Source organism: Papilio machaon, chromosome 11 (assembly GCF_912999745.1).
Source record: "Papilio machaon chromosome 11, ilPapMach1.1, whole genome shotgun sequence".
Lineage (NCBI taxonomy): Eukaryota > Metazoa > Arthropoda > Insecta > Lepidoptera > Papilionidae > Papilio > Papilio machaon.
In genome coordinates this window covers 3388603-3403674 of record NC_059996.1, presented here as the reverse complement: position 1 = coordinate 3403674, position 15072 = coordinate 3388603, and the positions used below count along the sequence as shown (strand labels likewise).

General features: G+C 36.5%; 2 protein-coding genes across 4 annotated transcripts; one reads left to right on the top strand and one right to left on the bottom strand.

Annotated features, from left to right (window-relative positions):
* The first annotated feature begins 1043 nt into the window (after positions 1 to 1043).
* On the top strand, positions 1044 to 4254 carry LOC106713936 (palmitoleoyl-protein carboxylesterase NOTUM). The gene is made up of 3 exons (XM_014506842.2): positions 1044 to 1219; positions 2677 to 2780; positions 2990 to 4254. Exons 1-3 carry the CDS (start codon positions 1175 to 1177, stop codon positions 4125 to 4127), a joined length of 1287 nt encoding a protein of 428 aa, XP_014362328.2. The 5' UTR covers positions 1044 to 1174; the 3' UTR covers positions 4128 to 4254.
* A 44-nt stretch (positions 4255 to 4298) lies between these two features.
* On the bottom strand, positions 4299 to 14628 carry LOC106713569 (PI-PLC X domain-containing protein 1). 3 transcript variants are annotated; one of them, XM_045679910.1, is made up of 9 exons: positions 14320 to 14628; positions 13891 to 13903; positions 13496 to 13572; positions 12441 to 12592; positions 10130 to 10386; positions 9017 to 9229; positions 8055 to 8142; positions 7406 to 7640; positions 4299 to 5222 (listed from the first exon to the last, which is right to left on the bottom strand). In XM_045679910.1, the coding sequence occupies exons 1-9, from the start codon at positions 14381 to 14383 to the stop codon at positions 4879 to 4881; spliced, it is 1443 nt and encodes a 480-aa protein (XP_045535866.1). In that variant the 5' UTR covers positions 14384 to 14628; the 3' UTR covers positions 4299 to 4878. The 3 variants fall into 3 exon arrangements, with proteins under 3 accessions (XP_045535866.1, XP_045535867.1, XP_045535868.1); XM_045679911.1 differs by lacking the exon at positions 13891 to 13903 and having other exon boundaries at positions 13492 to 13572; positions 14320 to 14627; XM_045679912.1 differs by lacking the exons at positions 13496 to 13572; positions 13891 to 13903 and having other exon boundaries at positions 14320 to 14622.
* Between the last annotated feature and the right edge of the window lie 444 nt (positions 14629 to 15072).

Genomic DNA, 15072 nt, shown 5'->3' with positions numbered 1-15072 from the left:
ACAAAAGAGTTTAACTTTAATGCTTTAATATATTGAGACATATAAGACACCAAGGTGTTACTGGCCTGCTCGTTCTTTTGACGTATGTACCTTGTTGCAGTAATTCTTTTTACGGTAATAGTACCTATGTCGCGACACCGTTCCACTCATGTGGCATGTCCTTTAGAGCATGAACCTTGGCGTTTAACAGTCGTGCATAGGTACTAAATGCTCTATTAGGATTCATTAGAAAGGTTTACATTGCAATCGACATAATTATTGAAAACGTGTTATTTGTATTAACTATTTATGTATGACGTCATCTTTACACGAAGAATGGCACTTCTAATGTTTGTTTATGTTTATAACGTTTTTATAAAATTGATACAATAAATTTATAGCCTTTATTGCATGAAGCAGGTAGATCCTAATTTCGCGTTTACCACAAAGATACAAAGGTGTATCGTAAATAATTTTAATCAAAATTACATATATGTAGGTGTATCGTAAATAGTTTTATCTCAATTGTTTTCTGGGATGTAAAGTTACTGACATCGACTAATTTCTTTCTGATTAACGATACATATTGATCAACAAGATAGCTATAACTTTGTTGTATAAAATATCAAATTGATCAAAGCAAAATTCACTTCAAAAGGTTCGCTTTTCGAAACTTGTAAGTATGGTATAGAGTGTACTGAACTCATTAGAATGTAGATATAAATTAGAAGATCAAACGGGCCGGTGGGCGGGACTTGACGCGTCCCACAGATGTTTGCCAAAAGGAGTTATTAAAGTGAAACGAGGTGCAAAACGCGTGGCCGGTGTGCGCGGGCGCAGAATCCCGAGGGCACAGGCACGGCAGCGGCAGCCTGGCTCGCTCGCGTGGCCCTCGCGCCCTCGCGCCCGACTCACGCGCTCCGTAATGCTTGCATAATAATAATGACGGATGCCGATCGCGCGGCGGCGCCTTTGATCCGCGCCGCCTTTGATCTCGCCGCCGGAGCCGCTCCTGGCGCACAAACGAGCGCCCGCCACTCTTTACCTTTATTCGGTCGGACGCCGCGCCACGAGTCGTACGGCGGCTCCGTCCCCGGCATAAATACAGCCTTTATTCGGTGGCTACTGTGCGCGCAGTGACGTCACGAGGTATGGGGTGTGCGAGATACCGGGGCGCGCAGGCGCAGCCGCCGCGATGACCGCGCTTCTGCGCATCTCTCGCCTCGCATGGACCATATGTGTACGCATACTATTTTTTTAATAGTGATTTATTTTTGTTTTGATGTCTGAAAAATTTGGTGATGATAATTTCTAGGATATGAGGAAAGTACTAAGTTTTAGAGTAAATTATTTAAGTGAATTTATGTGACAAAAGTGAACTAGGTATTTGTTTGCAGACTGTGTTTGTTTTTTAATGTCGCGCGTGTTTTTGTTGATTCTGTCTTATCGTGTCAATACATTGATATTTTACTCCAAAATAAATATTTGCGTGTCTATTTTTTGGAATTTAAAAGAAGAAATTTAAACTTACTTAACTAGTTTCTCCGTATACTACTAGCTTGCATTAAACTTCCTATCTAGCTATTCAAGTTCCTACCTAGTTAAAGTTGTTTTAAGTTAAACATAAATTGGATGTATTAGGAGTTCACACTTCGTTTAAAATTAATTTACAAAAAGTAGGTTTAGAGGGGAATTTGTTATGGTGCCTTTGCACGCAAACCAGCTAAATATTTTGTAAAACATTTGTCGGGTGTTATACGAAAACAGCGATATCTAGGCTTGTAATTCCGCTATCAGAGTATAGAATTTTTGGCTTATGTTTATAAATGGTTGTTTAAAAATTAGACATAATGTAATTGAGAAAGATAAAGTTATTTTGGTTTTTTGACCGAAAATAGAAGACAATCGATTTACGTTGTAAAAGTTTCTGGCGAAGTGAATACGAATCTATACCGTACCCTTTTTTGTATAAGGAAAGGATGGGAAGGGAAATAAGACTAAAATTAGGCCTCCGAAACGTCAACTTATCAAATGAAATGCGGAATTACTTTCGCTTCACGCCTGGCTTCTGTGTGGAGATGATTGAATTCAGGAAACACCTTCAAATTGATGCCAAATCATTTCAGTTCAAATCAACTACAAATATGATTTAGTTCAATCATTTTAAAATGCTTCCAAAGTGCCCGATTATTTTTATAGAAAAAAGAAGAGGACAAATTAAAGAAACAAATTACATTTATTTAACAGATTACAGAGACGTAGTTTTATTGTAAACACACAATTTTATCGTGTTTATTTTATTTATTGTAAGTAAAGAGAAGCCGCGATCATAAAATTGAATTATTCATATTGGTCGCATCGCTCGGGGAATGTGACTTAATAATGCACTCGCATGAAGAACGCGTTCGTGAAATAAACAGAAAAAACATCACTTTGAGTGTACCGCTTAATAAAAAAATACACTTCATGTTGCTTTAATGGTTACTCTTTAGAAGCTATGATGATAAGGCTAGGAAGTGGCTTGCATCTCGGCTTAATATTTACGATAAACCTTAGATTCTTAGATCATTACAACTCGTCTGTACAACTTTTTTTAGCTTATACCTTTTTTCAATTCTGCAAATGAGGGGAAGGGATTTCGAAGGATTCTACCGGAAAATAATACTAACTCTGTATTTGTTTTTCATTGATACTCAGGTTGTACTGTGCGTCAGCAGCGAATGTGCGGCGCGGCGCGAGGGTCTGCGGCTGGCGCGGCTTGCCAACTCCTCGCTCACCTGCAACGATGGCTCGCCGGCCGGGTAACTATATGCTTTTATTCAATATCAAAATTATACAATGTCACTATACATTCAAGCTCAAGTTTGGCACAAAAAAGTTTAGCGTTTTGGGTTCTCGTTTACCGTTTAGCTGTTGATGCCTTCTCAAAGGCCCTAAAATCTAGTTCACATTCGATGCAAACCATTAGTGCCATTTTTTTATAAAATAGATATTATGTGTTATATTTCAGGTTTTATTTTCGGCGCGGCAGCAACAGTCAGCACTGGGTGGTGTATCTGGAGGGCGGCGGTTACTGCTGGGACGAGGCGTCGTGTGCAGCGCGCTGGCGGCGCCGGCCCGGCCTCATGTCTTCTGCGCGCTGGCCGCGAGCGCGCCGGCCGCCTGCGCTGCTCTCCGCTGATCCCACTGCCAACCCGCTGTGGCACGCCTCCAATCATGTCCTGTTGCCGTACTGCTCTAGCGACATGTGGGCCGGTACTCGACTCACAGCGGTGAACGGTAGTTTTATTTTCGCCGGCCGTCTCATAGTCCGCTCGGTGCTGGCCGACCTTCTTAAACTTGGTCTGGCAGGACGACTGCTGCTCGTCGGATCTAGCGCCGGTGGAGCTGGAGTGATGCTGAACGCGGATGCTATTAGAAGGGCACTCAGACCGCATGGGGTGCGAGTCGCTGCGATCGCCGATTCGGGCTGGTTCCTTGATCGACCAGCAAAAGGTCGACGCTCGTTTTCGACGGACGCAGTTGCCAGATTAGGACACTCGTATTGGCGTGGTTCTCCGCCAACTTCTTGTGTACGCGAGTTTTCCGAAAAGCCATGGCTATGTTACTTCGGATATCGCTTATACCCTTACATACGAACGCCTCTATTTGTGTTTCAATATCTGTTCGATTCCGCGCAACTGACGGCGGAAGGGGTTCGCGCGCCCCGGACACGCGCTCAGTGGGACGACGTGCATCAGACGGGAGCGGCGTTGCGGTCCAGCCTGAAGACGGTCAGATCGACGTTCGCACCGGCCTGCATAGCTCACGGTGCACTGGCTCGGCCCGAGTGGCTGGCGATCAACGTCTCTGGCGTGACGCTGCCTCAAGCGATCTCATGCTGGGAGCGTCGGTTGGAGAGAGGTACCCGTGAGAGGGTGCGGTGCGCGCCGCGAAGGCTAATTGAGCGGTGTTCGTGGCCGCAGTGCAACGGATCGTGTCCGCGGCTGCGGGACCCGCGCACGGGCGAGGAGGTGGCGCTGGCGGCGCTGCTGCAGAGCTTCGGGTTGGATGTGCGCGGTGCGGCCGCCGCCATGGGACTAGACGCGCGCCAGCTAGCACGCATGAGCCGCGCTGAGCTCCTGCCGCTCCTAGCGCCGCACACCTGACACGGGCCTTCACTATACAATTTTAGTGCAAACGCACTGTAAATCTACCTCGTTTATTACAAGTACAAGTATTTTTAATGTTTAGGTACTATTTATTAATATTAGTGGTATGCTTATTTGAATAAGTAAAAAGAAGATATTTTTAAATAATGTTTTTATTTATACCTTTGGTGTCTAACAATCGATGTATTCTTATATAATACCGTAATTTACATATGTACAAAAAACATCCTTGCTGAGCAGAAGTCCCAAAACTCGAAAATGCGCATTTTCATTATGGTAAGTATTGAATATTTAGTGTCCGATAAGTTTATTATATCATAGTCGCAATGACTTACATTTGGAATACAAACAATAGTCGTGAGTTTCTTTTCATATATTGATCTTTGCTGCGCTTTTTCTGTTAATTTTTGAACCTCTATAATTTTCTTAATGACTACGGAACTAGAAACATCGCGTGTCAATACATAAGTTTGATACAAGATGAGCTTTTGAAACTGCAGTCCCTGTAGTCTTAGAGTATGAAGCTTGTAAACTTCTGTTCCGGAATATATGATATGTTCATTTCTAAATAGAACTTACAAAATATCTCACTATAGTATCCCCAATGGAAAGTATGGCAGTGTAGCATTGAATGCGATCATTATTAAACTAGATAAATCTGTGCGGTGTGAACAGAACAAATTGCGAGGCGGCTTGCTAACGAGCGACCTCAAATCGACCTATTTACCCGTAGAGCTGTTTCACTTCGTCATAATCGAGCTCCTCGTTCTGAGCTAAGTGCTATCGATAGGTCGATGACATCGTTGCCTAGGAAGAAGTCTGTTGAGATTATGTTAGCGTGACGTCGCCATTGGTTGTACAGTCGACTGGTTACTACTTTATTAACAGCTTCAGCATTCGCTCGCAGTGACCCGCGAAGCAGGAGAATATCTAGTACTGTTGGTGTCGTTTGTGCCATAGCTGAGAATAATGGTGAGAGCGCATGTGGTTGTGGTGATGACGGTATAGCATCATCTAAGTACTCGAATAAGAGAGTGGGACTGTTCGTATTTGCCCATAGGTGAGGTAGGATCGGCCACAGCCATCTGTTTTCTGAAAAAAACAAAGAAATAACATGTAAAATACGTAAACAAAACAAAGTACAGTCAATATAAGAAGCAATCGGCGTTAATTTTCGAATAATTAAAAATTCTTGGAAAGCTTTCATTAATTTATTCAGCCTAGCATAGGCAGACCGATAGCAGCAGACTTAACAATAAAGTAATAAGCATCCAATATGTTAAGTAATCTCTGTGAAACAATAATTTTCCTCGAATGTAATTAATAAAAGAATAATCTAGAAGATTGAAAAATATTACTAGTATTATTAAATAATACGAAATTGATCAAAAATAAGCTTAATAATTAATTTATGACAAGTTTTGATAACAAAATAAAAGAAAGTTTAAATAATGCACTGATATGATATAACTTTTTGTGTAATAACTTTTTAAAATATGTGTTCAAAAGGAAAGGTCACGTAACTCTAATAATGTATCTGAAGTTACTGACGAAGCTGTTTTTAGGCCGCTTGGGCATAAAGTTATGATCTTAACGTGCTTAGAGTAAACCCCAGTAGAGCTAAGTTTTCGAAAACTCTTGAGTTTAGTCACTCTTTAAGTTTAAATATACCGGAAGACGACCTTAATACTAAAGTTTTTAGTACGTTACTAGTCCCTTTCAAAATTTAACTGATACATTGATTTTTAATATTTTAATATACTCATTAATTTATGAAATGGAAATTACTTTAGATCCTATAATTGACATAAGCTATTTCCGTCGTTGTTTTTTTTATGAAAACGAGACTGAAAAGATACCTAAAGATACGGGGAACTGTGTGAGCACATTTTCTTGACCATCGATAATATTGCCACCGTGTAAGAAATTAATAATAAGCCATAATTAAGTTTTGTACTAAAATATTGAATCTACATACAGCGTGTCCCAAAATTCAAATTTAATTCAATACATTTATCAATAAAATTGTAATGTCTGTATGTAACAGTAATGCATGCATATTATAGGCCACATTTTTTCGCGCTGACAAAGTCGCGATCACGTTTTAATTCTAGATAAACATTTTATAACTAGTATGTATTTCTTAACAAGTCCTTTATGTTGCTTTATAATTTAAATCTGATATAAAATAAACATCGCCAGGAGAATTCTCTCAAGTTATATGTGCTTAGAATGATGTTACATTCCAATGTTATTGTCTCTATGATTGTAATTGAATAGTCTAGACCAGAGGTGGCCAACCTTTTTAGACAAGATATCTACTGTTTTGTGAAATCTTCATATTAATGATCTGAATATTAAATCTGAATGATTAAATTTTATAATCTCTTTATATTAATGTGAGCATTTCTTGTGCTTTTCTTTTGACTTTTTGTTTGTATTTTTATATTTTTGTTCGCGCAAAAGAATTGTTTAAATTGCTTCTATTTGTGAGGACCTATTATTGGCTATGTTTGTATTAACTACTGTCTTACCTACTTTGTAAAAATGGCTGTTGGTCTTCCTAGAAATAAACAAATAAATAAATAAATTACGTCTTAGCACCTTCCGTACCGTTTGTTATACTTATTTATATGTTTCGCTTTGATATAATTGACTAATATAAACTACTCGCATATTAAGTCAGCTTTGTTTACTTATAAGAAATTGAAAGATCAACTAAAAAATTTTGTGTTCCGCAGAAATATGATATGTAGAGTGTATGATAATATTATATATATATATATATGTATATAGTTTTATTCGGAAATATGTGATCAACATGTTTGTGAAAAGAAATCCCACATTCATTTCATTCATCTAATATTCTATTTTTCTCGTACTTTAATATAAGGAGTACTTTATTGATTGAACTGTTTACTTGGATTTATAAAGAACTTACACAGTACTGTTTATTTCCAATTGATTCGAAAACTTTGGGAACTGGCAAATATATAAGATTATGAAATCTTAACATATGTGATTGCGCTTTATTACTATATACGTATGTATTATACTATTTATTTTTATATGTACTAAAAATATGATTAAACAAGTTTTGGCATGACAAATAAATAACGTCAGGCTAAGAGGTAAGGGAAAGTATGCACATTTTACAATTATACCTCTAATTTGGGGATTATACCTATTATTACAACTGTATTATGTACTCTAGTTTAAAATTTCCTTTCTCATTCAAGAACTTTGCCAACATTTTGCGTTTTAATTTATATTACCTGTAACAACAGCATGATCGACGTAACTAAACAGCAGACGCTTGTTAGCGTTGATAAGAGACTGCAGCGTGGGTCCCCGGGTGCCTGGGCCGGTGCCCAGTTGCTGCGCATGTGCGAGGTGCGGACCCAGTTCACGCTTCACTAGATCCAACAAGCCAGCGTGCACACTGCGTATTGGGCTGCCGTCCTGCTCGTAGAACCCCACTGGGAAGTGGTGTGCGTCCAGAAAGACAACCTAATTTAAAATACAAAGAATCAGTTTACGGCAATAACTAAACTATGTCCGTAAGAATCACAGTTATCCAATTGCAACGAATTTCTATAAAAATAAACGTAAACTGTGAATTTTTTGACCTAAAGGCCAAAAAACTTCTTACGCGTTTATTATCAACAGAAACGCGTTCATAAAAATATACGAATTTTGTGAAAACTAATTAGAGGCATATGATCTTTACACACAGGTTCGCACACTTTGTAATCACTTCACAATTAAATTTTGTAATCTTATTTTGAGATATTTGTGAACTTTCGTGAAATTTTGTTTAATAATCCTAACTTCGAATCTCGTGTTGCAAATTAGCCTCCTTACCCTAAATATTCTTGCTTATTATTTACAGATAAAAAATAAATTACCAAAATAATTTATTACCTCGTTAGTGGCATCTAAGAAAGCTCTAATTTCCTTCAGTAAGGGCGCCAAAGGACGGACTCGTATTAAGTTGTGATTTAACCAGTATCTGAAAAACGAATTGATGTTTACATAGACATTCATTGTATGTAGGTTGAACTACGTAACTATCTTATGCAACGTCTCCGGAAACGAGCGGAGACCGCTAATCAACGCACCGCATTCTGCAATCGTCTAAATAGTACTACATTGATACAAAAAGATGCTAGAAATTGTTTTTTACATTTTCTAGATCTGCATGTAAATGTCTGCTTTTTTACTAACGGTAATTTTTTATAAAAATGGCTTTAATTTAATAAAAAGTTTATTACAAACATTTGGTTATAATTAGCAACAAAGTCGAAATTAAGGCTTCTTGAGGTACAACATTAATAATCATAAAAAATTAAAATTAGTACTTCTTTTTGTTCTATTCTTTTCAACTTACTTAATTTTTAGCAATACATCTACTTTTTAACATAAGTTTGAATGAACGTTATGCAATTTTACATTTTATCTGTTGTAACAATCGATTGTCCATTTTAAAAAACAATTCAACGTGAAGCAGCTACCAAAATTGTTGTATACACCAATTTCATGTGTAATTGAGTGTAAGCTAAATTTGGAACCTTGCCAACATTGTTTCAAATTCTTTGATTCCATTTCAAACGATGTCTTTAATATTATTCTAGTGTTAGTAGTTTGGCTAATACCAGTGTCGGCTCGTATCATTGAAATAAACAATACCGGAATTACCTAACTCTGTATGGAACTAAAGTTGGAGTATTCTAATTAATTATGAGGTTAACAATATTGGAACAATAGTTTTATACAATTCATCATTAAAGGCCCTATCCATTTATCCAACGTTAAATAATCCATCATTGACAAGGAGTGATGAGTCTTAAAAATTAACCATTGAAAATGAAGATTACTTTACGCACCTTTCATCTTTATCCGTATAAAATTCATAGTATCCTATCCTAAAGTCCAAGTATCTGATGCCGTGGACGAGCTGCGCCCAGATGGAGCGGTCCTGGCAGAGGACGAAATTGTCTCTGGTCACACTGCTGATTTCCGTGTCGAAGCTCCATGCGCCCGCATTATGTGCGCCTGGTAGCACCAAATGACCGATCCGGAGCTTGTTGATCTTAGCTCTGCAATTAGTTTTATTATTAAGTAATACTTGAAGATTTATCAATGCTTTTGTAGATATTTAAGACCTCACTATTAAACAAGTCACACTTCATTCGAATTGATGAGTAAGTGCCTATTTAAATAACAAACTTTCTCGCTTCTCAAAATTATGTTAAACAATGACTGATCGTTGGTTTCTGTTACCAATATCTCTGTATACAACATATAGTCATCCCTCTCATTATCTTTGACAAAATAAAGATAACATAACGTTTTATACAAGAATTTTGGTCTCAGAAAGCAACGATAAGTGAGGAGTTTGCGTTTGACCGATTTTTTAGAATGCAATTTTTAAAATATTGATCCCAGCAGTCTGTCAATTTCTTATTTAAGGAAGAACCAACCAACTTTTCACTAAATTTTGGTTTCACACGTTGTGAAAAAATGTGTATGATTTTTGTTGTGCCATATGCTCAAGTTATATAGTAAACATATAACTATGGTAAGTATACAACATGTATGTATTTTCGGTTATGTAAGGGAAGAGCAGTATCGTTATTAATATTCATTAAGTTAATTGAGGCCACAGTCTATAAATCACTACGCCGAACGTGGAAGTGTAGCGTGCTCTGAGTAGTATTGAAAAGTGTAAACCTCAAATGTTTTCATAGAAAATTACAGCACGAGAGCATTTCTCTACGAATATAGAGTTGCAGTTCAAGTCAACAAATGCTTATATTAATTCCTATTTCTGATTTTTGCTTTTGTTCATATTTCATATGCAATTAAAAGGTGTAAAAAACCGTAAGATCAGCATAGTTCATTGAACCAGTATTAAAAATTATTTTACATGAAAGGGCAAATAATTTTGCAATTTTTTACAATAATTATTGAATGCAAAATAGAAAAAGTATTTTTACGCGTTATCTTCCATCCATGTTGGTTGTATCTTCAAGCAGTTATACGCCTTGATTTCGGCATTGTCTTTTGATTGTCCGGCGCCGACCCAAGGCCATAGACAGTGTGGTCCTTTAGCACCAGCGCCGGTGTTCCAACCAGCAGGCAATGTGCTCGCTCCCAGAGATGTCTTCGTCACGATGCGACCTTGCGGTGACTCTATCGGGTAGAAAACTAACGCATCATTCCACGTACCAGGTTGATGATCAAAAAGACCAATCTGTAAGAGGGAAAATGTAAAATATCATTATTTTGTACTGAAAAGTACACATTAATAGTTTTTCTAAAATTCACATAAACGTTTTCATTTAGATCCTTGAAAAATACACGTAGATAGACATCTTATTAAATATAATTAAACAAAATTAGCACGAAGGAACGAAATCGATGAGTAACTACAAACTTTCTAGCCTATAATACGACATAGATTTGAACGAGCCAGTACCTCAAACTTACCATCTGATTATGGCGGATGCCTTCAAGAGAAAGTGGACAGGCGATAACTAATGCGTGCTATCCTTCACTAATTAACTACAATTAGATGGAGCTACGATTAGGTTCGTTATACTGATTTAATTTCTGCCATTTGCATTGTCTTCTAAATGAGTATCTAGTAAATTAACTAAGGACAGTGATATAATTTAGCTTATTTTTACATAACCGTGAAAATAATGTGAGAAATAGTTCTATAAAGTGTGGTTACACTCTGAGTTTCCACTTCAAAACAATGTTTTTCTATGGGTTTCAGCAGTTTAAATACATGGTTAACATTAACACATTCCTATACGTAATTTTAGAAATAGTATACTAGGGTAATTGACCAGTAATTGCTTTCGAGCACTGATGACATATCCTGGCTACGTTCTATTCGTATTCCCACTATTATCTAGTTTCGTAATAATTCGTTTGAAAGGGAACGAGTGATCGTGATATAAAAATAGGTCGTCAATGGAACTCACGTGGGGCTTGCGATACACACGAGCAATAGTTACTAGCATACAAGGTAGTGGATTGACTCTTTCAGTTGTAATCTGCATACAATAGCTTGTAAGACATTTATTAATGTTGCGAAACACGTGATACTACACGTGATAAAACTTTTGAATTTACAACTATATTTAAACGTTATCGGTAATCGGTAAATGTATTCTAAAAGACAGTATTGTTTTTTTAAACATATACCTCACAAATTATATTTTTTAAGATAATTTAAGATGTCAACGCGTGAAACAACGAATAATTTACGACCGTATCCTGGAAGGGTAGATAGAGACGCCGGCCCTTCATTTGAAGCAGTCAAGATACTTGCTTCTTCTACATTTATACATTTACGCATAAACGCACGTCGGTTTCGGGGACGCGTTAACACGTGAAATTTAAAATAAAAATAAATTGACTCATGGCAGTAATTCATAAGTCAAATAAAAAAGGAAAACGATTGAAGAACGTAATTTTAGAATTAGACAAAAGCGGAATTCCGTGATCATGGTTAGTTTGATTAGAACAAGTTGTCGTTTTCGTAAATAATTTCGAACATTTATTTTTATCAAGTAATCATTGGAAATATTTGTACTTTTAACGCATAAAATCTTTTAAGGGGGTTATAACTTCATGGGCTCTAGCTAAGTTACATGATGTACCAGTAGGTATTTATTATCATATGTGCATTACGATGTTACGTGGATGACGTGGAAAACAATGTCGTGTGGAAAACGCGGTAGTTATCTGATTTATGAGTGTAAATTAAACGCCTACCGCGTTTAAATTGTGGTCGTCAGGTGAACGGACATCCTACTGCATGTATTACGTTCGCGATAATATGTATGTTGTATTATTACATTTGAAGAACACGAATATTTAAGTTCATACAGTTTGTCCAAAAATTATTGTTTTTTTTATAGACAGAAAAAGGGAGGTGTTTGACATAAAATGTTACTAAACTAGCGCGTACCATGTTTCAGTCACATAACCTCTTGACAACCTGATGGCGGGGTCATAGTCAAGCACTAGCTTATTTATTAAAAAAAAAAAGTTTATTATTTTTATTATTTGGCAGTAGCAATTCACGATTTCGTGCATTCGCAGTTTAAATGCGTATTCTAACTGACCCTCCCACCGAGACCTAGTGTTATTTGTACTGTTCGCATTCAAATTCAGTTCACTTCGCCCTGACGCTAACATTACGCATAACGTACTCGCAGAGAATAAACGCAGTCTGCTCACAGTCAGCAGCTTTTATTATTTTAGGTGGAAACATGAGTTCTAGTTACTCACTTGTCCAGGTGCGTCGTGGCAATCGGCAAAGTCCCAGTTAAGTTCAATAGCATCCAGTATTTCCCCTCCGCCGGCCAATCTGATCGCAGGCGAATGGATTGTCACCCAAACTCTCCCGCAACTCGATTTCTCTAGCAATTGTTTTTCTGTCGCTGAAATATTGAATTATGTGTTGAATTTGGAAACATAATTAGATTTGTGCTGTAAACAATACAAGCTTAAAATATTAAAAGTAGTGCAATCGACAGACGAAAAACAAAGTGGCTAATAAAGTGCTTGATTGCAATTTAAAAAAATTCGCCCGCATTTTAAATTTTACTATAACCTCGCGTCAACTATAATTCAAAGAAATATTTCTTTTGTCGGTGAAATTGATTCATTACTTTTAATGCGCATAAAGAGAGAAGTTAAAGCATCAACGCGTGGGTCAGAACTTATTTTTTTTTATCAAAGTACAGGATATTCACTTTATGGTCAGTGACACGACTGTAATTTTGTACATTACGCTTTTGTCACTGTCACATTTCATGTTATTATCTACGAATTGTTTAAGAATTCAATATAGTTATTCGTTTAAAATAAATAATATGACATAACCGCAAACGGTACAGTATTTTATTATTAAATAACATAGCAAACATGACTGTACTTTGTATATCGGTGGTAAGAGAAATATTTTCACAATATATTATTGCTATAATTATTACGTGTTAGTATCGACATAAACTAATAGTAAATATTATCACAGATTTCATTAAATTAACGGGAAGTTGATTTATATATTACGTGATTAAAGCCTTTACCGAACTAACTGAACTAATTTTACAACAAAACTGTGATTGTTAATTAAAACCAAAATCTTACTTGAAACATTGTTACAATTCTATTTTGAGTAAATTTATACATATTCTATAAGTTTTTTACGCATCTTGCGTAGACGAATGTTTTTAAACCAACACCCAATATTAGATCTAATTGTTAATAATTGAAGATGCATTAGTGCAACCTATCACCAAATTAGTGCTTCCCTTTTGAACATATATCTACGTACATACACGTTGTAAGTTCCTCACAATTCGACTTGAGTTTATGAAAGTTTGAGACGACGGCGTTCGCAGAGGTATTACTCGCACTGAAATTGTATTGGATTCATCAGAATGCTTTTTTCTTCTCATTTGATTGGAAAACTGTTTTTTTATTATTTCATACTTACGCTAGCTTCGATTTTTCACTTGACATTTATTTAAAGCATGGTTATGATTTTTGTACATTTTCTAAATTAATAAAAAAAATGACAGGTAGTTTAAACTATTGCAAATACGTTAATTAATTCAATTGTATTTAATTTATTGCAAAAATGCATCCAAAATTCACACTCCATGAAATAATTGCATTGTGAAATGTTGTGTTGTTAATTGTGTACGAAGATATGTATCATTGTAGTACTCACCTATAGGTCATACCTGGAAGAGTATAACATACAATTGTATAATGTAAATTAGTAGATATGTGTGTTAATATTTTTTTACAAGTTGACACTTTGGCCAGTTATATTGTCAGATTTGAATCACGAAATAGATTTTTTGCACTTAACTTTGTGTTTAATATTGTTAAAAAAAAAAATTGTCTATTTTATACGTGTTCCTAACGTTTGAGGCTAAATCGTTTAGAGTCGATTGCAACACTAATTATGTAATTGTGATGACATAACAAATGTATGTGAATAATACGTTAGTTTAAACGCGTCCGTTCCTTTTACGGGTGGGTCGATGTTATGCAAGATAAAAGCAATACAATTCGATAAGAATCGCGATTAAAATAGTAATTATAAAATTAAGCGAAATAAAAAAAAAATTTGAAAGTGTAAAAAAAAACTTACGCGCAATAGTAGCGCCAAGCGCGGTTGCGGCGAGCACTACCGCAGCTACCCACGCAACGACCATATCGATCGGTGGCCCACGCGCCACTGGCTCACTACAAGCAACAGATTTGGCATTCTTTTGCTACAATTGAACACAAGCAAGCAACTGTTCACTTCACGTTATGTGAATCATCGTGCCTTTGTGTCTGCCAGTCACAAACGGTCATTGGAATCCATTAATAGAACTCTCTGTTAACATATCAGCTGGAAGACCGGCTCTCGCGTGTAATTTTGATAAAACACGAGACAGATATTATCGCAGCTTCTTATATATAAAATTCTCGTGTCATAATTTTAGTTACCATACTCAGCCAAAACGGCTTGACCGATTTTTATGAAATTTTATATGCATGTTCAGTAGGTCTAAGAAACGGCTATTATCTATTTTTCATACCTTTATTAAGTTATTTTACTCCGCGCAGACGGAGACACGGGCGGCAGCTAGTTAAAGTCTAATATAAATTCGGTTTCTGTCTATGTATGTTTTCAAGAATAACTCTTTTAAAATCTTCCGGGTTGTCAGATTTATAGGAAGTAAACCTTTTCAAAATATGTATGTACATATGTAAGCACGTATGCTTTAGTATTGTTTTTCCACCCTTTACGAAATACGATGAACTGCACCGTGTTCCAAACCAGACAACAATATGTGTGTGTGCCGGAGGCCGTATTGTAGTTCTTTCTTTTCTTACCTTTCTCTGACAAGGAATT

Excerpts from the sequence above, each read along its gene's own strand:
- LOC106713569 (XM_045679910.1), bottom strand. The coding sequence starts at position 14,383 with ATGGTCGTTGCGTGGGTAGCTGCGGTAGTGCTCGCCGCAACCGCGCTT. Across the intron at positions 12,593-13,495 it reads TTGTGAGGAACTTACAACGT|CGACAGAAAAACAATTGCTA; the intron begins GTATGTACGTAG and ends TCAATATTTCAG. Across the intron at positions 5,223-7,405 it reads CGATCATGCTGTTGTTACAG|AAAACAGATGGCTGTGGCCG; the intron begins GTAATATAAATT and ends TGTTTTTTTCAG.
- LOC106713936 (XM_014506842.2), top strand. The coding sequence starts at position 1,175 with ATGACCGCGCTTCTGCGCATCTCTCGCCTCGCATGGACCATATGT. Across the intron at positions 1,220-2,676 it reads GCCTCGCATGGACCATATGT|GTTGTACTGTGCGTCAGCAG; the intron begins GTACGCATACTA and ends ATTGATACTCAG. Across the intron at positions 2,781-2,989 it reads AACGATGGCTCGCCGGCCGG|GTTTTATTTTCGGCGCGGCA; the intron begins GTAACTATATGC and ends GTTATATTTCAG.